This window comes from Theropithecus gelada, chromosome X (assembly GCF_003255815.1).
Source record: "Theropithecus gelada isolate Dixy chromosome X, Tgel_1.0, whole genome shotgun sequence".
Taxonomy (NCBI): Eukaryota; Metazoa; Chordata; class Mammalia; order Primates; family Cercopithecidae; genus Theropithecus; species Theropithecus gelada.
In genome coordinates, this window is record NC_037689.1 from 90,588,630 (window position 1) to 90,613,922 (window position 25,293).

The 25,293-nt window shown below is 41.3% G+C and overlaps 1 protein-coding gene across 5 annotated transcripts in view; it reads left to right on the plus strand.

Annotated features, from left to right (window-relative positions):
• Positions 1-472: 472 nt before the first annotated feature.
• The window catches only part of ARHGEF9 (Cdc42 guanine nucleotide exchange factor 9), a 156,890-nt gene continuing 132,069 nt past the window's right edge, over positions 473-25,293 (plus strand). For all 5 annotated transcript variants that reach the window (XM_025372880.1, XM_025372878.1, XM_025372882.1 and 2 more), the window contains exon 1: positions 473-1,446. Coding sequence is in view for 4 of the 5 variants with exons in the window: in XM_025372878.1 (XP_025228663.1) it covers positions 1,417-1,446 (30 nt within the window). In the remaining variant the exon portion in view is untranslated. The remainder of the gene's footprint in view (positions 1,447-25,293) is intronic.

A 25,293-nucleotide genomic window follows, 5' to 3' on the forward strand; every position in this document is an offset into this window, starting at 1 on the left:
GGTACTGCTTCTATCTTTAGCCAGCTCTGCCTGGACAAAACAACAGGTTAGATGAAGTGCAGAAGTTGTGCTAAAAAGAAGAGGACAAATGAAGTTGTATGTGTAACAGGCCAGTGATGTCTTCATGCCAATTATCTCCAGGAACTTCTTTCTAATATCACACTTTGGGTGCAACCTCTGTTTTCACAATTCTGTCTTTGCCTGACCTGCTCTTCTAGTCAGGAGCCTTGGATTCTTGTCTTGTTAGGCTGTGCTACTTTGAGCAGATGTCTTTCAGTCTCTGGGCTTCAGTGTTCAAGTCTGTAACAGTGGCCAATTAAGAATCCCTGTTGCGTCCATCTCAGAGTTACTGTGAGGACTATAAGGGATAATAACAGATGTCAGTGTGACTGACAAAGTCAATTTTTAGCCTAAGCAAAGGTACCAGCCTGTGTTGTGTTCCCCAGAGTTGGGGGAATCCTAAAGAGGCGGGCGGTTTCTCCGTTTGCCTGTTTTGCTGATGTACATTCAACTCATTCTCAGCAAAATAAGCAAATGGAAAATTTGTCCATCAACAAGCTACCTTTCATGTTCCTAAAGGTATGAAGGAGAAGCCTGGAGTGGTGTGTGTGAGAGAGAGAGGGAGAGATAGTCGAAAGACGCTTGGAAAGCTGCAGAGGGTAAAGTCGAGGGTTTATCTTTTTATTATTATTATTATTTTTAATGTGACCTTACGCCCCATCCCTCTTCCAAACCTCCATTTATTTATCTGTAAAATGGAGATACTAATGCCTGCCTCTACAGGGTTGTTCTGAGAAGTGAAAGTAATGCAGATGAAAGCTCTAAGAGAGTACACAAAGAGAGAAGACCCTAGGGGAGTATGCAGAGGGAGGGCGGGGGAGGGAGGCGTTAGAGTGCTGGCATGGCTCCATTGGGGCAGGATCTTATTATTCTGGAGATTGGCCCAACACCTCTGGTAACTTTGGAAAGGACTTTCCGCTGACTCGACACAATTGGGAAGCCCCACAATAAACAGCATCTAACTCCAGCGCAGCGGGAGGCAGGCAGAGGTAGCAGCTGCCTTCTTCTGGGCGGGCGGAGGCTATTCGCCCCCATCCTCTCCCTGCATCCCACCCCCACAGTTCTCAAGCCTTGGTGGGGGACAAAGGCAGCCCATTGGGAACCCCCACACTCGCACCTCTCCCTGCCAAGACCTCTAGGAGCAGCAGGGCGGAGAGACAGAGCCTGCCGGTTGGCATGGAACAACCTGACTGAAGGCGAGGTCCGGGGCGGAGGGGATTGGGCTGTAGGGTTGTGGAGGAGGGGAGGCGGAGGGGGCGCTGGGGCTCTCGCTTGCTTCAGCCCAGCCCTCCTAGTCAGCCCGCGACAACTCGCGCCAGCTCCGGGGCCTCAGAGAAGCCGGACTTCGCAAGCACCATGCAGTGGATAAGGGGAGGATCGGGAATGGTGAGTGCATGTAGCCTTGGCTTCCCTTGCTTGAGCCGCTCAGTCCCCCAGCCCCACCTCCAGTTCCCCCAAGGAGCCACAACGCAGTGAGCACCCTGGCCTCTGCCCACCGCCCTAGCCGCCGTCCTTGAGACACCAGTGAGCTTGCTGTGGCCATTTTAGAAGTCCCTGCTCGCCCGCCTGCCCAGGAAACCCCCCTCCCATCCCCCTCCACTTTTCTATCTCCCTCTGAGATTAAGGTGGAATAGGGGTGGGGGCCAGATGATGTTCCCAGGAACATCCCAGGGGTCACTTGGGAGGCCAGAGAGGGAAGGGGGATGGCAGAGGGCTTCTCTGGAAGCAGTGAAGCTCGCAGGAGGCTGACAAGCTGGCACGGGGTTGTGGGGGGGGGAGGGGACAGTCACAAAGCCTGGAATTGTGGAGGGGGCGTTATGGGAGAGCTGCATGACTCCCCCCGCCCCCCGCCCTCAGCTAGATTTCCTGCAACTCCTTCCCCTGGTCAGCCCCAGGGCATGAGGGCCAGAGAGACACTTTCTCTCTCAGGAAGCTGCCTGAGGGGGCCCTGAAGCCCTTCCTTGTCTGGGCTGGGGTCACCCTGTCCACACTTGGGGCTTTGTCAAGGAGAGACAACTGCAGAAACCCACATTCTGGAAATGGGTTTGGGCCACAGTCAGTTAACAGAGCTCTTCTCTCCCTCTCAAGGAGTGTGTGCTTGTGTGTTTGTTTAGTATAATCCTCCAACAGTTCATTTTATGCCATGGTGTTCCCTTCTCCACCTGGAGACCTTGGAATGACTTCCTTTTGCAGAGAGGAAGTGGTGGCTGCATTTTGATGCCTCTCTGACTTAGCCAGGAGCAGCTTAAGCCTGCTTAGGGCCTCTGGGGAGTGGGAGGCCACCATGACTTTGTCCTCAGCTGGGAGGCATAAGCAAAAGGGCCTTAGAGGGCAGTTAGGTTGGGTCAGCAGGCACTGATGGCAATACAGCCCACACTTCTACACTGCCACCCATGACACACAGATGAAGGAAAGTAGCCTGAAGTGGTTGGGCAAAAACTGATATTTAACTCCTTTTTTGCTTTCATTGTGGAAGGGAGGAGGGAATCTGGTGTGGGCTAGGACTATATTCAGAGCACCTGTCCTCTTCCCTTCCTTAGAGTTTTGTTAGATCTCTGTTTCAGTGGCTCTTAAGGGCATCCAGTTCATATGCCTATGTACCAGGGTTTCAAGAGACCCTTCCTCTCAGACCTCCCTACTTCCCTGAGGTCCCGTTAAAGCTACATCAAATGTTTGTAGAACCAGAAAAGATTAGAGCAGGTAAAGATCTTAGAGTCCTTGCTGTCCAACCAGGAAAGCTGGGATCCAGAGAGTGGGAGAGACTTGCTCAGGGCCACAAACTCCTTGGAGGCAAAGCTGAGTCTAGCACTTGAGTCTCCTCACTGTCAGTCCTTCCCGACTGCTCCACCAATCATCTGTTCGAATGGTGCTGAAAGAGACAGAAAGGAACAGGGTCATGATCTTGGGAAAGGACTTTCTTCAGGATGATCTAGTGCCATTAAATTTACCTGAAAGCCGGGCACGGTGGCCCACGCCTGTAATCCCAGCACTGTGGGCGGGCGAGGCGGGTGGATCACCTGAGGTCAGGAGCTCAAGATGAGCCTAACATGGAGAAACCTCATCTCTACTAAAAAGAGAAAATTAGCTGGGTGTAGCGGCGCATGCCTGAGGCTGAGGCAGGAGAACCACTTGAACCCCGGAGACGGAGGTTACAGTGAGCCGAGATTGTGCCATTGCACTCCAGTCTGAGCAACAAGAGCGAAACTCCATCTCAAAAAAAAAAAAAAAAAAAAAATTGCCTGAAAAAAACCCATGCCAGTCCTGGCATTTCTGGCAACTGGGAACTGGGTCAGGGTGAGACTTCCTTCCTCTTCCAAATATATTGAAGTATAGGGGCCCAGAGCCACTCATTAACAGCAGGTTAAATTAATGGAGAAATCTGAAATTTTGCCAACTGTGTATGAGAGAGAAAAGGGTCGCAGACATCTTGTGGAGACTACGTAATTAAGGATTGGTTGATGGGGAAAAATCTCATAATATTCTTAGAGGACTGAGGCAGTGAATATTATATGATGAAAGCATTTATTTAGCTCTTTACCAGAATGCAAGAGATGGGAGTAGTAAACTCTATTCTTGCCTGAGAGGCAGGGAACCTCTAAGTTTTTGCCTTGCCACTAATAGAAATCCTTTGGGCCTCAGATTTCTTACCTATTAAATGCGGATGTTAATAATCACCAAAATTCCTTCCAGGTCTTAGATTCTCAGATTCCTAGAAGTATGTATTGGATAAAATTTAACTAGTAGCTCATTACAAACAAATAGGGATTGTGTATCTAGCCACCATTTTATAATGTGGCTAGTTGAAAGGTCTTTGCTCCTTGTTCTTTAATTTGCAAGGTGCCCGAAGTACAAACTGAGCTTTTTATAACAGTGAGATTTCTTTTTAGAACATTTGACTGTAGTAACTTATTTCAAGTGTTACATGTAAATCATGGTCCTTGAACATAAAACATTGTTCAAGATTTTACAGAATAAAATCTGTCTCATAGATAGAGGATGTTAAACTGTGAGTTCACACTGGATGGTAAATTGTTATTATTCATGGCTTCTTCCTGCAATGCCAGTTTGTGCTGGATTAGCCAGTATGCCTAAAGTGGAAAGAACACTGTTCTCAGAGTAACATATCTGAGGTTTAGGACCTGGCTTTTACATTTCTCAGTCCTGAAACTATTACCAGTTGTCAAACCTACGTTATTCTCAGTATTCTCTTACATAAAATGGGGATAAAGTGCCTTTTTATAGGTACTATCGGGTCATTAATTTATTCAACACAAATGTAGAGGATCTACTATGAATTGACACTGATCTAAGTTCAGGGGAGATCACAATGAAAAAAAAAATTCCTCACTTTCATGAAGCTCACATTCTAGTGTTTGGGAGGTTCATTAAACCATAATGGAAATGAATATACACTATGTCAGGAGATGGTAATCACTAGGAATAAAAATAAAACTTGTTAAGAGAATAGAGAGACATGGGAAGTTGGATGGTATCCATCAAAGCCTCACTAGTTAAGGAACATTTGAGCAAAGATGTGAAGGAAGTGCAGGAACAAACTCTGTGTATATGTTTAGGAGAAGAGGATTTTAGGCATAAGGAACATCCAGAAAGAACACAACTGGTTTGTTTAAAGAACAGCAAGGAGACCAGTGTCCTTGGGATAAAGAATTACTATGTGAAAGAAGGATAGATGAAGTCAGAGAGAAAACAGCCACTTTTATAGGGCATTATTCTGACTGAAATTGGGAGCCATTGAAAGGTTTAGAAGAGATGAGGGACATGATCTGACTTAAATTTTAACAGGAGACTAAATTGTAGTGGTACAAGGATGAGAACTGTGAGGAAGCCCAGGTTAGAAGTGATGGTTGCTTGGATCAGGGTGATAATGGTAGAGATTAGGTCTATATGAAATGACTGACATCATTGTTTATAGATGATAACGTGTCTTTCTCCTTTCTGATCACCTGCTTGGACCCTCAGATAGCTAAGAGTGGGGCCTGAAAGAACATAGAGTGGGTGTATACATGGAGGGGCATTTCATATCTAAGTCAATGTTCGAGTGATCTGTTTTTGGTCTTCTGACCATGGTAGGGCTAACTGAGACTTGGTTCTATGTGGATTACCAATAAATTAATATCTTGCTTTCTGGGATTCTGGAGAAGAAGTTTAAGTGTATTATTAGCACCTCAAGGTTGTGGTATACCTACTGTTTATCTGTAATATCTGGAATGGATAATTTTTATAGTCTTCTATATGAAAAAATTATTTTCAGTAATCATCAGTACTATTTATTATTTTCTTGATTTGTTATTTAATTTTCAATTACCAAGGAAAACAATACATTTTAATGGTAAACATATTCAAATTCAAAATTTATCTCATGTATAAACTACAATGTGCACTCTCTAAACAGAAGTATTACACCTTTCAGTTTTCATTGTTTCACTGTTTTAGATTTTAAGCACACATAAAACTACAATTGGTCACAGGAATGACAGAATTGAAGTGACCCACATTCTGTTTCTTTGTCTTTATAATCACTACGTTATTATTGTTTACTTTCAACCTACTATGTAAATGCTGAAACATATAGTACCAGAGGGATTACAGACACAAAACTGACCTAAAGCTCTCTTGAATGATTTTGAACCTTTACAAACTGAAATGAGCTGAACGAACACTTGTAGTTACAACTGTGTGAGTCATGGACCAATGATGTAACTGGGAGTTCTCTGAGTCAACTTCCATGTAGAATAAAGTGTCGATTAAAGGATAAATAAAAAGATGCTAATTTCAAGCTTCATATATATTATTAAAAGTCAATAGTAACCACAACAATTGTTTAAAACTTTGACCAACCAAATTTTGTTTTGTTTTGTTTTTGTTGTTGTTGTTGTTGTTCGTTTGTTGTTTTAAGGAAGGAATGTTTTATTTCTAATGTTGTTTAAAATTGCTGGTACATGGTGATAGAAAACACTTTGACTTTTAGTCTTAAAAAATTTTTTCTGTAGCTAGTGTACTCTTATTGCCTGCACCCTGGGTTGTCTGCTCCCACTGCCACATCTTTGGTGTGCCACCACTCTGGATAAGAATATGGAATTGTGGACCAATTCCATGCCAAATGCCATATGAACTGTGTAAGAGTCATATATGACTCTGTGGCAATCTCTCCAGATGGAAGGACCAACTGCAAGGCTTAACAGCTGATTTTACTTTATTCAGCTATGAATAACAGAAGAATATCTATACTGACTTAAAACACACAGGTTTTATTTTTTCACATAAAAAAATCAGGAAACAGGCGTACCTACCTGAGCCACTATGGCAGCTTCAGGAAGCTTTTAGAGACTTTTCTCCTCTATCATCCATAGCACTTGGCTTCCATTATTCATAGTCCAAGATGAGTGCTAAAGCTCAAGAAAATCTATTAACATCCATAATTTCAGAAGGCAAAAAAGAAGGAAAAGTTCTTGACCCCTCCTTTTTAAGAAGTCTTCCTAGAAGTCCTATTTAATACTTCTACTTATGTTTCATTGAAGAACTGTGTCACATGGCTGCTGCTAGCTGCAAGGGAAGCTAGGAAATGCAGTTATATAAACTAGGTGGCAAGTGTACACCTAAAATTTGGGAATGGTGTTTCTAATACAGAGGAAGAAGGGAAGAATGATGTTTTTGGGAGATAACCGGAAGTCATTGTCATGATTAGTTGAACTGTATGCCTGCGATTGTAGAAACACAGAATCTAAGGGCTTGTACTCAGCTTTGGACTGTGGGCCAAAGCCTGATAGATGTTGCTAATAGTAAAAATGCTGCCATCAATCTTGTGAAGGATCAATAAAGACTTGACATATCCTAGTCCTCCTATGCTTCCTACTAGTAACAATCTTTTTGTGAAACTAGATGGATGGTTATATGGTTTTGCTGTGTCCCCACCCCCTTCTCATCTTGAATTGTAGTTCCCATAATCCCCATGTGTCATGGGAAGGACCTGGTAGAAGGTAATCAAATCATGGGGTCAGTTACCCTCATGCTGTTCTCATGATAGTAAGTGAGTTCTCAAAAGATCTGATGGTTTTATAAAGGGCAGTTCCCCTGCACAGGCTCTCTTGTCTGCCACCATGTAAGATGTGCCCGTGCTCGTCCTTCGCCTTCTGCCATGATCGTGAGGCCTCCCCACCCATGTGGAACTGTGAGTCCATTAAACCTATTTTTCTTTACAAATTACCCAGTATCTGGTATTTCTTCATAGCAATATGAAAATGATCTAATACAGTAAATTGGTACCAGTAGAGTGGGATACTGCTATTAAGACACCCCAAAATGTGGAAGCAACTTTGGAACTGGGTAATGGGCAGAGGTTGGAACACCTTGCAGGGCTCAGAAGAAGACAGAAAGATGTGGAAAAGTTTGGAGCTTCCTAGAGAATGGTTTAGGCCTTAGGTTTAGGGCCTGGCTTTTACATTTCTCAGTCCTGAAACTATTACCAATTGTCAAACCTACTTTATTCTCAGTATTCTCTTACATTAAATGGGGATAAAGTGCCTTTTTATAGGTACTTTTGGGTTATTAATTTATTCAACACAAATGTAGAGGATCTACTATGAATTGACGCTGATCAACGACTGAAGGGTTTTGACCAAAAAGTCCAGGCTGAGGTGGTCTCAGATGGAGATGAGGAACTTATTGAGAACTGGAGCAAAGGTGATTCTTGCTATACTTTAGCAAAGAGACTGGCAGCATTTTGCCCCTGCCATAGAGATCTGTGGAACTTTGAACTTGAGAGAGATGATTTAGGGTATCTGGTGGAAGAAATTTCAAAGCAGCAAAGCATTCAAGAGAAGACTTGGGTGCCCTTAAAAGCATTCTGTTTTATTAATTCACAAAGATATGGTTTGGAATTAGAACTTATGTTTAAAAGGGAAGCAGAGCATAAAAGTTTGGAAAATTTGCAGCCTGGCAATGCAATAGAAAACAAAAACCCATTTTCTGGGGGAGAAATTGAAGCTGGCTGCAGAAATTTGCATAAGTAACAAGGAGCCAAATGTTAATTGCCAAGACAATGAGGAAAATGTCTGCAGGGCATGTCAGAGGGCTTCACAGCAGCCCTTCCCATCAAATGCCTGGAGGTCTAGGAGGAAAAAATGGTTTCATGGGCCAGCCCAGGGCCTTGCTGCTTTGTAAGGTCTTGGGACGTGGTGCCCTGCATCTCAGCTGTGGCTAAATGGGGCCAATGTAGAGCTCAGACCATTGCTTCAGCGGGTACAAGCCCCAAGCCTTGGCAGGTTATACATGATGTTGGGCCTGTGGGTGCACACGAGTCAAGAATTGAGGTTTGGGAACCTCTGCCTAGATTTCAGAGGATGTATGGAAATGCCTGGATATCCAGGAAGGAGTTCAGTGCAGGAGTGGAGCCCTCATGGAGAACCTCTGCTCAGGCAGTGTGGAAGGGAAATGTGGGGTTGGAGCTCCCACACAGAGTCCCCACTGGGGTACTGCCTAGTAAAGTTGTAAGAAGAGGGCCACTGTCCTCCAGACCCCAGAATGATAGATTCGACAGCTTGCACTGTGTGCCTGGAAAAGCCACAGACAATGCCAGCCATGAAGGCAGCCTGGAGGGGGCTGTACCCTGCAAAGCTAGAGGGGCAGATTTGCCCCAGCCTGTGGGAGTCCACCCACAGAGTGGACCTGATGTGAGACATGGAGTCAAAGGAGATTATTTTGGAGCTTTAAGATTTGACTGCTTCACTGGATTCTGGACTTGCATGGAAACTGTAACTCCTTCATTTTGGTCAATTTATCCCATTTGGAACAGGCGTATTTACCCAATGTCTTTGTATCTAGGCATCTTTATGTCTATAATTTCATTGTATCTAAGAAGTAACTAACTTGCTTTTTATTTTCCAGGCTCATAGGCAGAAGGGACTTGCCTTTTCAGATGAGACTTTGGACTTGGACTTTTGAGTTAATGCTGGAGTGAATTAAGACTTTGGGGGACTGTTGGAAGGGCATGATTGTGTTCTGAAATGTGAGGACATGAGATTTCAGAGGGGCCAGTGGTGGAATGTTATGGTTTGGCTGTGTCCCCACCCAAATCTCATCTTTAATTGTAGTTCCCATAATCCCCATGTGTCATGGAAGGGACCTGGGGAGGTAATTGAATCATGGGGACAGTCACCTTCATGCTGTTCTTGTGATAGTGCCTGAGTTCTCACAAGATCTGATGGTTTTATAAGGGGCTTTTTATTCTCTTTGCTCTACACTTCTCCTTGCTGCCTCCATGTGAAGAAGGATGTGTTTGCTTCCCCTTCTGCCATAATCATGTTTCCTGAGGCCTCCCCAGCCAATGCTAAACTGTGAGTCAATTACACTTCTTTCATTTATAAATTGCCCAGTCTCAGGTATGTCTTTATTAGCAGTATGAGAATGGGCTAATACATGACATGCTTCATGGAGATAGGGGATGCAAAATAGAGCAGTGTTTCTGGATGATTTAGGGGAAGGAGATGACTAGTACAGTAGTATAGTCTCAGCCCTGATGAGTTTCAGATGCTTGGACAGTCTTACATTGTGGATATCTAATAGGCAGTTGGTGATCAGATATTGAGCTCAGAAGGGATTGGGAGGCATTGATGACAGTTGAAGTTCTGAGGGTAGATGAACTACCTAGCATTTAAAAGTGCTGTACAGCCTGGGAAAGTGAGAGGTAGGAGCAGAACTTGAACCTCCTTTTTTAATTCTCCTAACCTAGAACAGACCCAGTCCACTGTTATCTACTTTCTAAAATTTACATGTCAGCACTATTGTTTCAGGCTTTACTTTCTGCAGTACTTGTGTTGCTTCTGGAGTGCCTGACCTATAATGTCCAAGTTGGATGACCTTGGGGATAATCTAGCTCAACTCCTTAGATCAGGGGTCAACAAACTGTATAGCCTGCTGACCAAATCTAGCCAACAAGCTAAGAATGATTTTTACATTTTTAAATTGCTAGGAAAATATCAAATGAAGAATAGTGTTTGGTGGTACAAGTATATGAAATTATAATGAAATTCAAATTTCAGCATCCATAAATAAACTTTCATTGGAACACAGCCATGCCCATTCATTTGCTTATTGTGTGTGGCTGCCTTTGTTATACAAAAGCAGAGTTGAGTAGTTGTGACAGAGACCATATGGCCCCCAAAGCTTAAAAAATTCAGTATTTGGCCCTTTGCAGAAAAGGTTTGCAGACTCCTGGCTCCGAGCCCTAGGGTTACCATGGCAGTGTCTTGGGGAGGGGGAAAAAGGAGCAGGAAGGAGTGTGGATCTCTCACCTCTGGTCTACAGCACCTGGGCTTTTGCTTTATACATTGGATTGTTGCTTAAGATTTCGGAAAAAGGGAGTTTTTCTTATCCTGTATTCCCTCCATCCCCCACACAAAATGTTTGAATACTACTCATTTTATAGATTGTGAACACTGAAGTTCAGAAAAGGAGAGTGCTTTACCCAAGACCATGCAGCTGCTCAGTCACTGGAATAAGAACCCACAGATCTGAATTCTCCATTGAGTGTGCTTCTTCTGTGAGGTAAATTTAGTAGGGCCAAGGGAAGGGAAGCTCACCTGTTATGCATGTGCCAGTTATATTAAATGTTATCCCAATCAATCCTCACATTAACACCTACAAAATTAGCCCCTTAATGTCTACATGTGTTTATGTGTTAGTTTATAAATCCATGCAACAGATATTCACTGAGCATCTACTATGTGTCAGGTACTCTTCTATCCACTGGAGATGTGGCAGGGAACAAAACAAAAAAATGTCTCTATCTTCCCAGAATTCATAGCCTAGTCCAGCTTGGAAACAGGAATAGACAGCTTAGGCATCTCTCTCAGGGTTAAACAAAGGGCAACATAAGATTTCAAATCCAAATCTATTTGTTTGCAAAAGGCCTACTCTTTGCACAACCCACTTATCCACCCATGACCCATCTACTCCCCGTTCCTCTATGTGCCTCTCATTCACCCACTGATCCACTCACCTATACACACATCCTCTCATTCACCCATCAATTCCTCCACCTATCCATCCATCCATCTATCCATCTGTTCATCTATCCAATTTATTTATTGATCATTTACAAATTGCTGGGTGCCGGGGATACTGTCTCAGTATCACTAGCTTTTACTCTTCTGCCTTGGCTCTGGCCACTTATTGTTTGTGTGGTCCTGGGCATCCCACTTGACTCCTTAGTATCCTTATCTTTAAAGGTGGGAAGATAGTAGTGCATACCTATTTCATAGCATAGTTGTAAGGATGAAATGAGTGAATACATGCAAAACACCTCGAACAATGCCTGATACAGAGTAAAAGTCATATAAATATTTGTTGTTATTATTTTACATTTCCTTCAGAGTCAGAGCCCATTCTAGTTGGTTCAGAAACACAGCTTTATTTTATTACTGACTAATCATGTTGCATTCCTCAGGGTCCTTTCAAGTTAATCTGGGAAATAAATTTATGTCAATACTAAAGAAGTCAATTATGTTTCCTCTCCCATGTAATAGATTCATGACAAATATTATGTCTTTATCCTGAATAGTTAATACATGTGTAGAGTATAAAACTCAGAGTAGGGAAGGTAATGTGGTGAAAAATAAGTCTCCCTTCTTCCCTTCATCCTGTTACCTGGTCCTTTTCCCCAGGAGCAGCCCCAGATATCAGGCTCTTAGGTGTTCATGCTGGGATATTCTGAGCTTTCATGAGCATATACCTAAGTACACAGAAACACACACACACTTTCTTCATGCATATAGTAGCATATTCTTACATTGTTATAGTCAGCTATTTTTTAATTAACAATATGTCTTGGAGATTATTATATATCAGTACAAGTAGAGAGCCTTCCTTTTGTATGGCTACATAGGATTCCATTGTGTCCTCTGTTGATGGTGAATTGGGTTGTCTCCAGTCATTAGACATGATGAACAAGGCTGAAAATGGATGTTTAGCTAGAAGCTATGATTTCTGAGGCACTGTACTGGACGGAGGTGTGGGAGAGTCAAAGGAAGATGTGGCTTATGTCTTCAAGGAGCTTAGGATTGAGTAGGGGGGAAATAAAGACAGGCTGGACTAAATGCTTTAGGAATGTATAAAGAAGATAATGTAAGAAAATAGGGGAGCAAGAATGTGGTGGGTGAGGGGTTCAGGGTATTGAGTAGGGCTTCCAAGAGACAGTGTTTAAATATACTTTTTATTTTATTTTTTATTTTTATTTTTTTCTTCTAATTTTTATTTCAGGTTCAAGGAGTATGTGTACCAGTTTGTTATATGGGCAAATTGTGTGTCATGGGGTTTGATGTATAGATTATTTCTTCACCTAGGTAATAAGCATATTACTTGATAGGTAGTTTTTCAGTCCTCACCCTCCTCACATCCTTCACCCTCAAGTAGGCCTCAATGTCTATTGTTCCATTCTTTGTGTCCATGTGTACTCAGTGTTTATCTCACACTTGTAAGTCAGAACATGCAGTACTTGGTTTTCTGTTTCTGTGTTAATTCGCTTAGGATAATGACCTCCAGCTCCATCCATGTTGCCACAAAGGACATGTTCTTGCCTTTTTATGGCTCTGTAGTATTCCATGGTGTATATGTACCATATTTTCTTTATCCAATCCACTGTCATGGGCATCTAGGTTGATTTTATGTCTTTGCTATTGTGAATAGTGCTGTGATGAACATACATGTGCATATATCTTTATGGTAGAATGATTTATATTCCTTTGGCTATATACCCAGTAATGGGATTGCTGCTAGGTTAAATAGTATCTCTGTTTTAAGTTCTTTGAGAAATCTCCAAACTGCTTTCCACAGTGGCTTAACTAGTTTACATTCCCAACAGTATATAAGTGTTGCCTTTTCTCTGCAACCTCATTAGCATTTGTTATTTTTTGACTTCTTAATAATAGGTATTCTGACTGGTGTGCGATGGTATCTCATTGTGGTTTTGATTTGCATTTCTCTAGTGATTAATTATGTTGAATATTTTTTCATATGCTTGTTGGTCACATGTATGTCTTCTTTTGAGAAATGTCTGTTCATGTCCTTTGCTCATTTTTTAATGAGGTTGTATTTTTTTTGCTTGTTGATTTGTATGAGTTCCTTGTAGATTCTGGATATTAGAAATTTGTTAGATACATAGTTTGTAAACATTTTCTCCCATTCTGTAGGTTGTCTGTTTACTCTGTTTCTTTTGCTGTGCAGAAGCTCTTTAGTTTAATTAGGTTGCATATGCCAATTTTTTTTGTTGTTGTTGCAATTGCTGTTGGTGTCTTTGTCATGAAATCTTTTCCAGGGCCTATGTCCAGAATAGTGTTTTCTATGTTATCTTCTAGGGTTTTTATATAAACTGCATTTTTACAGCCTTTCCCATAGCACAGTTGCTTGGGATGGGGAGTAGGCATGGTAGGTGAAGCATGAGATGTTTCAAGCAGAGGGTACAACATAAGATAAAGAATCAAGACATTAAAGGAATCATAAGTTCTGGAAATAGTACATTAGTGTTCTGGTGTGGCTGGAGCCTGTAATTCTGGAAATGTGTACTGGGGCTAGAACAAGAAGAGCTCAGAAGCTTTGCCTGGTAGAAAGGATAATGACATGATGAAACAAAGTAGTGGAGGATTCCTTTGGTGACACAGGACACCAGCAGAGCGAACTGGAAAAGGAGAGGGGTTGCATTTGACAACCAGAGGTAAATTCCACAGATATTATGATAGGCAATCTCAAATACTCTGATTGAGATGAATGTCTGTTGTAGAAATTTCTTGGGAAAAAAAGTATGATTAAAAGTCAGATGGACCTGGGTTTGAGTCCTGCCTCCACCAGCAGCTGTCACTATATGTCCTTGGCCAAATTGCTAAACCTCTCTGAACTTCAGGATCCTTATCAATTAAATGAGGATAATATCCTGTATTAGTAAAGGTTCTTTAGAGAAATAAAACCAATAGAATGGATGGGTGAATGGATAAGTAGATAGATAGATAGATAGATAGATAGATAGACAGACAGACAGACAGACAGACAGACAGATAGATAGATAGATAGATAGATAGATAGATAGATAGATATTATAATGGATTTGCTCATGATTATGGAGTCTGAGAAGTCCTAAGATCTGCATTCTGCAAGCTCAAGTCCCAGGAGAGCCAATGTGTAGGTGTAGCCCTAGTATGAAGGCCTGAGAACCAGAAGAACTGATAGTGTGAATGCCAGTCTGAAAGCCGTCAGGCTTGCGACACAAGAAAAATTGATGTTTCAGTCCAAGTCTTAAGGCTAGAAAAAACCAATGTCCCAGCTCAAGCAGTCAGGCAGGAGGAATTCCCTTTTACTAGGCCTTTTTGTTCTATTCATATCTTCAACTGATTGGATGGGAGCTCATCCACATTGTGGAGGGCAATCTTCTTTACTTTGTCTACTAATTCAAATGTTAATTGCATCTGGAAAAGTCCTCATAGACACACCCAGAGTAATGTTTGATCAAATATCTGGGCACCCTGTGGCTCAGCCAAGTTGATACATTAAAATTAACTATCACATAGCCTTTGCTTATCTTCCCAGTCTGCTGTGAGAATCAGATGATTGAGTAGGTATAGATGGGAAAGTGCTGTGTGAACTGCACTACTCTGTATCAATGTGGGGAGTAATTATTATTCCTGACAGGACAGAGGAGACACACACTTGGGTGGGCAGAGTATGGTCTTTTCCACTTCCCTGAATTCATACCTTAGAAGATCATACCTTCTCCTCCTCTGAGTGCTAAGAAATCCAATAGGAATTTTATTCACAAGGAACAATCCCTCCTGCCCCAATCCAAGACTTCCTGGATTCTGTGCTGGAGAAAAGACTGAGAAAAACACCAAAAAGTCCTGACATAATGTGAGGAGCTTCTTCTTAAGATATCATTGCTTTGTAAAGTTTTCATATGATGCTGATGTGTGTGTGTGTGTGTGTGTTAGAATGTGGTTAGTTCTGTAAGTGATTAAGCTGCTAGATGATGGAAACTGGACAGTGGAGGAGAGAAATGCATTTAGCTATCTCTAAAAGATCCTATTGCCATGAGGAGATATACTGTCAAAGGGTCAGCCTAGCACACCAGGGAAATGACATTTCAGCTGAGTCAGTTGTGTAGAGACTTGGGGAAAGATCCTGACACATTTGGATTACAATTTTAAAAAGGAAGAGACAGTGCAGCTTATGGGAAGTTGAGGGGAGCCAGCAGGAATAGCACATGCAAAGGCCTTCAGGTTGAAGCAACTTGGTACACTTGAGAGACAGAAAGAAGGCTAGTGTGACTGACACAGTGAGAGAGCGAGACAAGTGGCATGATAGGAGGGTAGAGAGTAAGGCAGAGACCAGCTCACAAAGAACCTTGTAAGCCCAAGGAAAGTATGAATTGGCTATACTCAGAGTCAGTGTGGTTCAGTGGTCAATAGCACAGACTCTGAAACCATACTCCCTGGGTTCAAATTCTGACTGTGTCACTTCTTAGCTATGTAACCTTGAGAATGTTACCGAATCTTTCTGTGCCTCAGTAATGCCCTCTGAAAAGTGAGGAAAATAATGACACTATTCATCCTGTTATTGTGAGGATTAAGTGAGTTAACATGCTCACAGTGTGCATGGCAATACTGGGCACATGGCAAGCATTATTTATTTTAAACACAATAGGAAGTGTTCAAAGGAGTGGAATGATAGGGTCTGCTTTGTGATACAAGAAAAGGACTTTTGCATATGGCCCTGTAGAGAATGGATAGGAGATGGTGAAAGCAGAGATGGTAAGCCCAATTGAGTGGCTGCTGCAAAAATCCATTCAGCTATTTGAGTTGGATAGAGGAGGGAAGACCGACATCCATTTTTGAAATAAAATCAATGGGACTTGCTGGTGAATTAATTCAGAGACATATAAGACAGATGACCCCTAGCTTTCTGGCTCTGCCACAGACCAGCTGTGTAATTTTGAGCAAGTGACTTAACCTGTTTAAGCTTCAGTTTCCGTATTTATTAGTGAGGTTTCTCCGGAGAAACAGAACCAATAAGTTATGTACATACATAGAGAAAGAGAGATTTATTTTAAGGAGTTGACTCACAGAGTTTTGGTGGTGCAAGTCCAAAATCTGCAGGGTAGGTAGGCAGGCTGGAGACCCAGGGAAGAGTTGCAGTAAGAGTCCAAAGGCAGTCTGCTGGCAGAATTCCTTCTTGCTCAGGGAAGGTCAGTCTTTAATTCCATTAAGATCTTCAGGTCGGACATGGTGACTCATGACTGTAATCCCAGCAGTTTGGGAGGCTGAGGCAGGTGGATCACTTGAGGTCAGGAATTAAAGACCAGCCTGGCCAATATGGTGAAACCCTGTATCTACTCAAAATACAAAAATTAGCCGGGCATGGTGGTTCATGCCTGTAATTCCAGCCACTCAGGAGGCTGAGATATGAGAATCGCTTGAACCTGGGAGGCAGAGGTTGAAGTGGGTTGAGATCATGCCACTGCACTCCAGCCTGGATGATGGAATGAGACTCTGTCTCAAAAAAAATAAATAAATAAAAAATAAGTTCTTCAACTGATTAGATGAAGCCCACCTACATTATGCAGGGTATTCTGGCTTACTCAAAGTCCACCAATTTAAATGTAAATCTCATCTATTAAAATACCTTGACAGAAATATCCAGAATAATCGACCAATTATCTGGGCACTGTGGCTCAGCCAAGTTGACACATAAAATTGATCATCATGCCTTGCCTATGAAACCGGAATAATGATAATATCCAGTCACTGGTACTATTGTTTTGAGTATGAAATATTAATTTAAATGAATAATATTCATTTAAAGCACTTGGTACAGTGTCTTTCATATAGCAAGGGCTCAATTAACGATAGCCTTTACTATTTCAATGTAATAATAATCCTTCACATTCATTTGGTATTTCATATTTTCAAAGTACTTTCACAAGATATACAAATGGTCAACAAATATATGAAAAAATGCTCAATGTGACTAATTATCAGGGAAATGCAAACTAAAACTACAATGAGATACAACCTTACTCAGCCAGAATAGCTATTATTAAAATGTCTACAAACAATAGATGTTGGCATTTATGTGGTGAAAAGGGAACACTTATATACTGCTGGTTGAAATGTACTGTATTAGTTTGTTTTCACGCTGTTGATAAAGACATACTTGAGACTGGGCAATTTGCAAAAGAAAGAGGTTTAATTGGACTTACAGTTTACAGTTTCACATGCCTAGGGAAGCCTCACAATTATGGCAGAAGGCAAGGAGGTGCAAGTTACATTGTATGTGGATAGCAGCAGGCAAAGATAATGTACCACCAGGGGAAATGCCAGGCACTTATAAAACCATCAGATCTTGTGAGAACTCACTCATTATTATGAGAGCAGTATGGAGGAAACCACGCCCATGATTTAATTATCTCCACCTGGCCCCGCCCTGGACAAGTAGGGATTATTACAATTTAAGGTGAGATTTGGGTGGGGACACAGAGCTAAACCATATTATTCCACCCCTGGTTCCTCCCAAAGTTTATGTTTTTACTTTTTAAAACCAATTTTGCCTTTCCAACAGTCCCCCAAAGCCTTAATTTATTTTAGCATTAACCCAAAAGTTTACATTTCAAAATTTGAGGCAAGGCAAGTCCCTTCCGCCTATGAGCCTGCAAAATTAAAAGCAAGCAGTTACTTTCTAGATACAGTGGGGGTACAGGTATTGGGTAAACACAGTCATTTTAAATGGGAGAAATTGGCCAAAACAAAGGGGCTACAGGCCCCATGCAAGTTTCAAATCCAGTGGAGCAATTAAATTTTAAATTTTTAAAATGATTTCCTTTAACTTTATATTTTACATTCAGGTTACGCTGATGTAAGAGGTGAGTTTTTATGGTTTTGGGCAGCTCCACCCCTGTGGCTTTGCAGGGAACAGCCTCCCTCCTGGCTGCCTTCGCGGTTGGCATTGAGTGTCTGCAGCTTTTTTAGGCACAAGATGCAAGCTGTTAGTGGATTTACCATTTTGGAGTTTGGAGGACAGTGGCCCTCTTCTCACAGCTCCACTAGGTGGTGCCCCAGTAGGGGCTCTGTGTGGGGGCTCGACCCCACATTTTCCTTTCACACTGCCCTAGCAGAGGTTTTTTATGCATCCTGCCTCCCACAGCAAACTTTTGCCTGGGCTTCCAGGCATTTTTATATATTTTTTTGAAATTTAGGTAGAGGTTTCTAAACCTTAATTTTTGACTTTTGTGCATCCGTAGGCTTAACACCACATGGGAGTTGCCAGGGCTTGGGCCTTGCATCCTCTGAAGCAACAGCCTGAGCTGTACCTTGGCCCCTTTTATTTATGGCTGGAGTAGCTAGGACACAGGGCACCAAGTCCCTATATTGAATACAGCAGAGGGACCCTGGGCCCAGCCCAAGAAACAATTTTTTCCTCCTAAACCTCCATGCCTGTGATGGGAGGGTTTGCCATGCCCTGAAGACACTTTCCCCATTGTGTTGGGGATTAACATTTAACTTCTTGTAATTTATGCAAATTTCTGTAGCCTGCTTCAGTTTTTCCTTAGAAAATGAGTTTTTTTTTTTTTTTCATTGCATTGTTAGGCTGCAAGTTTTTCAAACTTTTATGCTTTGCTTTTCTTATAAAACTGAATGCCTTTAGCAGCACCCAAGTCACATCTTGAATGCTTTGCTGCTTAGACATTTTTTCACCTGATACCATAAATTACTTTTTAAAGTTTAGTTTTAAAAATTTCTAGGGCAGGGGCAAAATGCCGACAGTCTCTTTGCTAAAATATAACAAGAGTTACCTTTGCTTCAGTTACCAACAAGTTCCTTATGTTTATCTGAGACCACCACAGTTGGACTTTATTGTTCATATTGCTATTAGCATTTTGGGCAAAGCCATGTAACAAGTTTTTAGGAAGTTTTTAACTTTCCCACATTTTCCTCTCTTCTTCTGAGCCCTCCAAACTGTTTCAACCTCTGCCTCTTACCCAGTTCCAAAGTTTCTTTCACATTTTGGGGAACTTTTTTAGTAGCACCCCACTGCCAGTACCAATTTACTGTATTTGTTTATTTTCACACTGCTGATAAATACATGCCTGAGACTGGGCAATTTACAAAAGAAAGAGTTTTAACTGGACTTACAGTTTCACATGGCTGGGGAGGTCTTACAAGTATGGTGGAAGGCAAGGAGGAGCAAGTTACATGTTAAGTGGATGGTGGCAGGCAAAGAAAAAATGTACCAGCAGGGGAAATGCCAAATGTTTATAAAACCATCAGATCTCATGAGAACTCACTCACTATTACAAAAACCATATGGGGGAGACAGCCCCCATGTTTAATTATCTCCACCTGGCCCCTCCCTTAACACGTGGGAATTATTACAATTAAAGGTAAAATTTGCATGGTGACACAGAGTCAAACAATATTATATACATTAGTACAACCTCTATGGAAAACAGTATAGAGATTTCTCAAAGAACCAAAAGTAGATCTTCCATTTGATCCAGCTATCTCACTACTGGGTATCTGCCCAGAGGAAAAAAAAGTCATTATATCAAAAACACACCTACACACATATGTTTATCACAGCACAATTCACAATTGCAAAGATATGGAATTAACCCAAGTGCCCAACAATTAATGAGTGGATGAGGAAAATGTGGTATATAAACCACCATGGAATACTACTCAGCCATAAAAAAGGAGTAAATAATGTTTTTTGAAGTAACTTGGATGGAGCTAGAGGCTGTTATTACAAGTGAAGTAACTCAGGAATGGAAAATCAAATACTGTATGTTCTCACTTGTAAGTGGGGACTAAGCTATGGGTACACAAAGGCATACAAAGTGGTATAATAGATATTTGAGACTCAGAAGGGGAAGGGTTGGAGGATGAGAAATAAAAAAAAACTACATATTGGGTACAATGTACAATACTTGGGTGGCTGGTACACCAAAATCTGACTTCACCACTATACAATTCATCCACGTAACCAAAAACCACTTGTTCTCCAAAAGCTACTGAAATAAAGAAAAAGTGCCATGACATGCATGAATTCATGTAATCCTCACAACAACACTCTCCCTACTTTAAAGGTGGGGAAACTAAGGCTTTAAGAGGTGGAATATCTTCTCCATACAACTATCTCCAAACGGAGCCAGAATGAAAACCAGGTGTATAACTCCATAGTAGTTATTTGGTCATTACTCTTCTCACTTTCCAGGAGTGAACAGTGCCCAGTCTCCTTCATTCTAGAGGTGAGGGGTACCAGGAATAAGGTTATAAATGCAGTATGTCTTAAGAAAGATAGCTTACCTTTACCAAGCCAGCATTTATTTTGTGCCAGGCGCTGTTCTAAATGTTTCTGCATGTGTATCTAATATAATCTTCTCAACGAAATTATGAGGTAGGCACAATTTTTTTTAACTAAATAACTTTATTTACCTTTATCTCAAACTTTATTCCCAGCCTTCTTCATCTTAATTAGCTGCAAAGCGCAAATTGTTCATAAGCAAAAACTGAAAAGAGCTGCAGTGTCCAAGGGGCTTGGGCTTAAAAATATTAGAGAACTAGATTTTATCAGATCTATAAACAAAAATTTGTTAAAAAGCAGTCATAATATAAAATAGCAGCTGCCAGTAACTTCTTCAAGTTTTATCTTCTTCAGATATTGACTCAATTCAGTTTACCTCATTCTTGGAAGCCTCATCAAAATTTTCTACAAGATCTCGAACTTCATCATCATCATCCTCTCCAGCAGCAAGTGGTGCTTTTCCATCCACATATTGTTTAGGCAGAGCTTCAGCCAGTCTCCTTAAAGTAGTCAAACTGCACCAAGCTGGTTTAAGATGCTGGGTAGCATTTCTGTCAGCTGCTTTGTCATAGCATGGCCTGTCATGGTGAAAGTGTTCACTCCTAGAGATGCCTAAACTTTAGGGTTGTTAAAGTGGATCACTGTTCCTTGGTTTGTAAACATATTCACCTCTTCAATACCAGAGACATTGTTTACCTCGAACTTCTTTAAGGAGAACTGAGGTTTTTAATCATCTGCTGTGGCTGTTTTATGAACCACCTCCTTCTTTCTCTGAGCAGTTCCTTTCCTGTAGTTTGGTGGGTTTTCCTGGTTCGTGATTGTTTCTTTCATCTTGTCGGAGTGGATGAGGGGCCGCATAGGGGACTAGGGTTGGTGATCAGGGGTCTTGGATGGCTCAGCTGAGGTTAGGCACACACATGTAGGGGACACAAGATGAGAGCTAGAGGGGCACAGTTCTTTAGTGAGGAAAATGCAGGTAGGGCACAGAAGAGAGGTACACTCAGGCCATGTGCTGAGAAGACTCAAATGATTTTTGCCCTTTCTTCTTTCACCATTGTACATTCCAGAGAGGGAAACTCAGAAAAGCCCTTTGAGTGTTTGTGAGGTGCATACATTTGGGTATGTAAAGGCAGTGAAGCCTGACAGAATGCTTTTTGTAGACATAACAGGCACTCTGTTACTGCTTGTGGAGTGGATGAATGAGCTGATGAAGGGGTGAACCTCAGGCAACCTGTAGCCATCAAGCCTGGAGCTGGCCCTAGAGAGGACAGAGGCATTGGTAGAAAATGTTTCTTTTGGCCCAGGTAAGATGCCACTGAACCAGCCAAGCAGTAGGGTGAGGGGAACAGGCTGAAACAAGACACTTCAGAAGTCATTCGTAGAAAAATTACCTAACTCCTCTGGATATCAGTTTACACAAATGGGGCCTTTCTCCCTGCCTCCATTTCCTCCTCTCAATGTGCATGCACACACATTCATTCAGTCATTCAGTACTATTGAGCATCTGTTATGCAGCAGGCACTGTTCTAGGCACTAGATGTGTTTACAAAACAGACAAAAATTCTGTCTTCAGGGAACATATATTCTAAAAGGGAAGTTATATGCTAAGAACATGACCAAATATGTAATATGGTAGTTTTACATGCTAAGGAGAAAAAATGCAGCAGAGAAGATGGATAAGAAGTATGCATGTGGGTGGTTAAAATTTTAGGTTCCTATTTCCTGCTGCATTTCCCTCACAAGGTTGTCAGGAGGTTGATACGTGATAAAAAGCCACAGTATTTAGGAAGCTGTAAAATTCTGTTTACATGTAAGGTGCAGTTATTCTTAGGGGATAATTTTTTCTAGGTCCTTATTTGCTCTTCCCGTCTCCATTAACAGTATAGTAAAGCTTCAAGAATTCTGACCGGGAGGATGGGAAACTCAGGTTCTAGGCCTGGCTCTAGCATGACAATTTTTAAAAATCCCAAATGTATAGAACTGTACAGATTCCAAAACACTTTTTCCGGAACTGGGTCTTCTGGCTGTTAATCCTTTGTTCTTTCCACTCTTTCATGAAGCAGTAAGAGCAGTGGTAAGTCATTTGCTTTCTCAGAAACAGTCTTTCCCTTCTGGAAAATGGGAATGATGAACCACCCCACCCCCACCACTACCCCTTTCCAGTCTCCTTGGGCTTTTGTGAGGTACAAATCAGATAATGGTTATGAAACAACTTTCTATGTCATAAAATACGACTGTAAGGGCTGGTTGCTAAGGTTGCTAAGATATGAAGAGTTGGTGCTCCTGCTTAAGTGAGGGTTTTTTTTTTTAAATTTTTAAATCCTTGTTAACTGGGTGTATGTGTGGAGAGGGGAGAGTGAGCCTTTGGAACTGGTGCTACTTCCTTTCCTTTCTGAAAAGCAGCTGAGGGGAGTGGGGGCAGCACTGAACTCTAGCATCTCCTAGAAATAGGAACAGTTACATGGAAACACTTGGCATCTCATGATGGACTGGCAACTACTGGTGTGCAGCTCATTTTGTCCACTCTGCTTTTGGGAGGTGGGAACTGGGACTCATTTCCTGAAACTTAATACACAAATGACTCATGGCCTTTAAAGACCTCCACTTGCCCCTCTGATACAATCTTATTTGGAATGCTGGGGGTGGGAAGGGGGAGCCTTGAATAGGTGAGATCTTCATTTAGTACCTCATGTTTTTCTACTGTGATAATTCTTTTTTGTTGTTTTATTTTTCTTCAACTTTTAAGTTCCAGGGTACATGTGCAGGATGTGCAAGTTTGTTACCTAGGTAAACATGTGCCATGGTGGTTTGTTGCACAGATCAACCCATCACCCAGGTATTAAGCCCAGCATCCATTAGCTATTCTCCCTGATCCTCTCTCTCACACAACACCTCCAACAAGCCCCAGTGTATGTTGTTTCCCCACCATGTGTTCTCATCATTCAGCTCCCACTTATAAGGAAGAACATGCAGTGTTTGGTTTTCTGCTCCTGTGTTAGTTTGCTGAGGATAATGGCTTCCAGCTCCATCCATGTCCCTGTAAAGTACATGATCCCATTCCTTCTTATTACTGCATAGTATTCCATGGTGTATATGTACTACATTTTCTTTATCCGGCCTATCATTGATGAGCATTTCGGTTGATTCCATGTCTTTGCGATTGTGAATAGTGCTGCAATGAACATACACATGCGTATATCTTTATAAGAGAATGATTTATATTCCTTTGGGTATATACCCAGTAATGGTATTGCTGCATTAAGTGGTATTTCTGCATCTATATCTTTGAGGAATTGCCACACTGTCTTCCACACTTGTTGATCTAATTTACATTCCCACCAACAGTGTAAAAGCATTCCTTTTTCTCCACATCCTTGCCAGCATGTTGTTTCTTGACTTTTTAATAATTGCCAGTCAGAATGGCAGTGAGATGATATCTCATTGTGGTTTTGATTTGCATTTCTGTAATGATCAGCATTGTTGAACTTTTTAAATGTTTGTTGGTCTCATGAGTGTCTTCTTTTGAGAAGTGTCTGTTCATGTCCTTTGCCCACTTTTTAATGAGGTTGTTAGTTTTTTCCTTGTAAATTTGTTTAAGTTCCTTGTCGACTCTGGATATTAGACCTTTGTCAGATGGATAGATTGCAAAAATGTTCACCCATTCTGTAAGTTGAACTATGGCAATTCTTGATATACTAATCGAGTTTTCATTCCACAGAGTACTTTCAAATCCATGATCTCATCATCTCTTTGGCAGGCATTATGTCTATCTATAGATGAGGAAACTGAGGCTCAGAGAGTTTATGATTTGCCTAAAGCTAGGCACATATAATCACACCCTCAAATAATAGTATTTATTATCATTTATTGAGCATTACTATGTGCTGGACATTGTTGTAAGTACTTTACAGTTATTCACTCATTAAACCCTCATGAACACCTACCCCTGTTTTGCAAATGAGGAAACTAGGTGACTGAGAGTCAGGGGTTTGCTCAAAATGAGGGGCAGCATGAGTATCATGACATTCTACCATTCTCCCTGATTTAAAGATGAGTAAAGTGAGGCTCAATGACATTAAATAAGTTGTTCAAGTTCTCACAACTGGCAATTGAAAGAACTAAGGTTGGATCTCAGTAGGCTGGCTCTAGAGCCTATATTCTTAGCCATAAGGCTATACACTACTTCTAACTCTTAGGATCTTCCTAGCTTTATAAACTGAAGCACGGGGTGGGGGGAGGGCACGGGGAGAGAGAGAGAGAGAGAGAGGACTTATTAAGATCACATAATGGATTTATCATTTTTAAATTTAATATATGAATAGCTAATATATTTATATGGTAAAAAAATCAAACGATAAAAATGTATGCAATCTATCTCTCTATCTACCCATCAGAGATCACAAACTTAATGGCTTTCTATGTATCCTTCTAGAGTTTCTTTATGCAGATATAAGCAAATCCAAATATATTTTATTTCCCCTCTTCTTTACCTAAAAGATCACACATCACAATACTAAATTTGACCCTTTAACAACGCGGAGATTAGGGGCACTGAATCCCACCCTCCATGCAGTTGAAAATCAACGTGTAACTTTTCACTCCCTAAAAACTTAACTACTAATAGCCTCCTCTTGACTGGAAGTCTTATCTATAACAAACACAGTTGATTGACACAAATTCTGTATATGTTTTATATACTGTATTATTACAATAAAGTAGCTAGAGAAAAGAAAATATTATGAATAAAATCCTAAGAAAGTGAAAATATATTTACTATTCATTATGTGGAAGTAGATCACCATAAAGGTCTTCATTCTCAGTGTTTTTACATTGAGTGGGCTTAAGAGGAGAAGGAAGAGGAGGGGTTGCTCATGC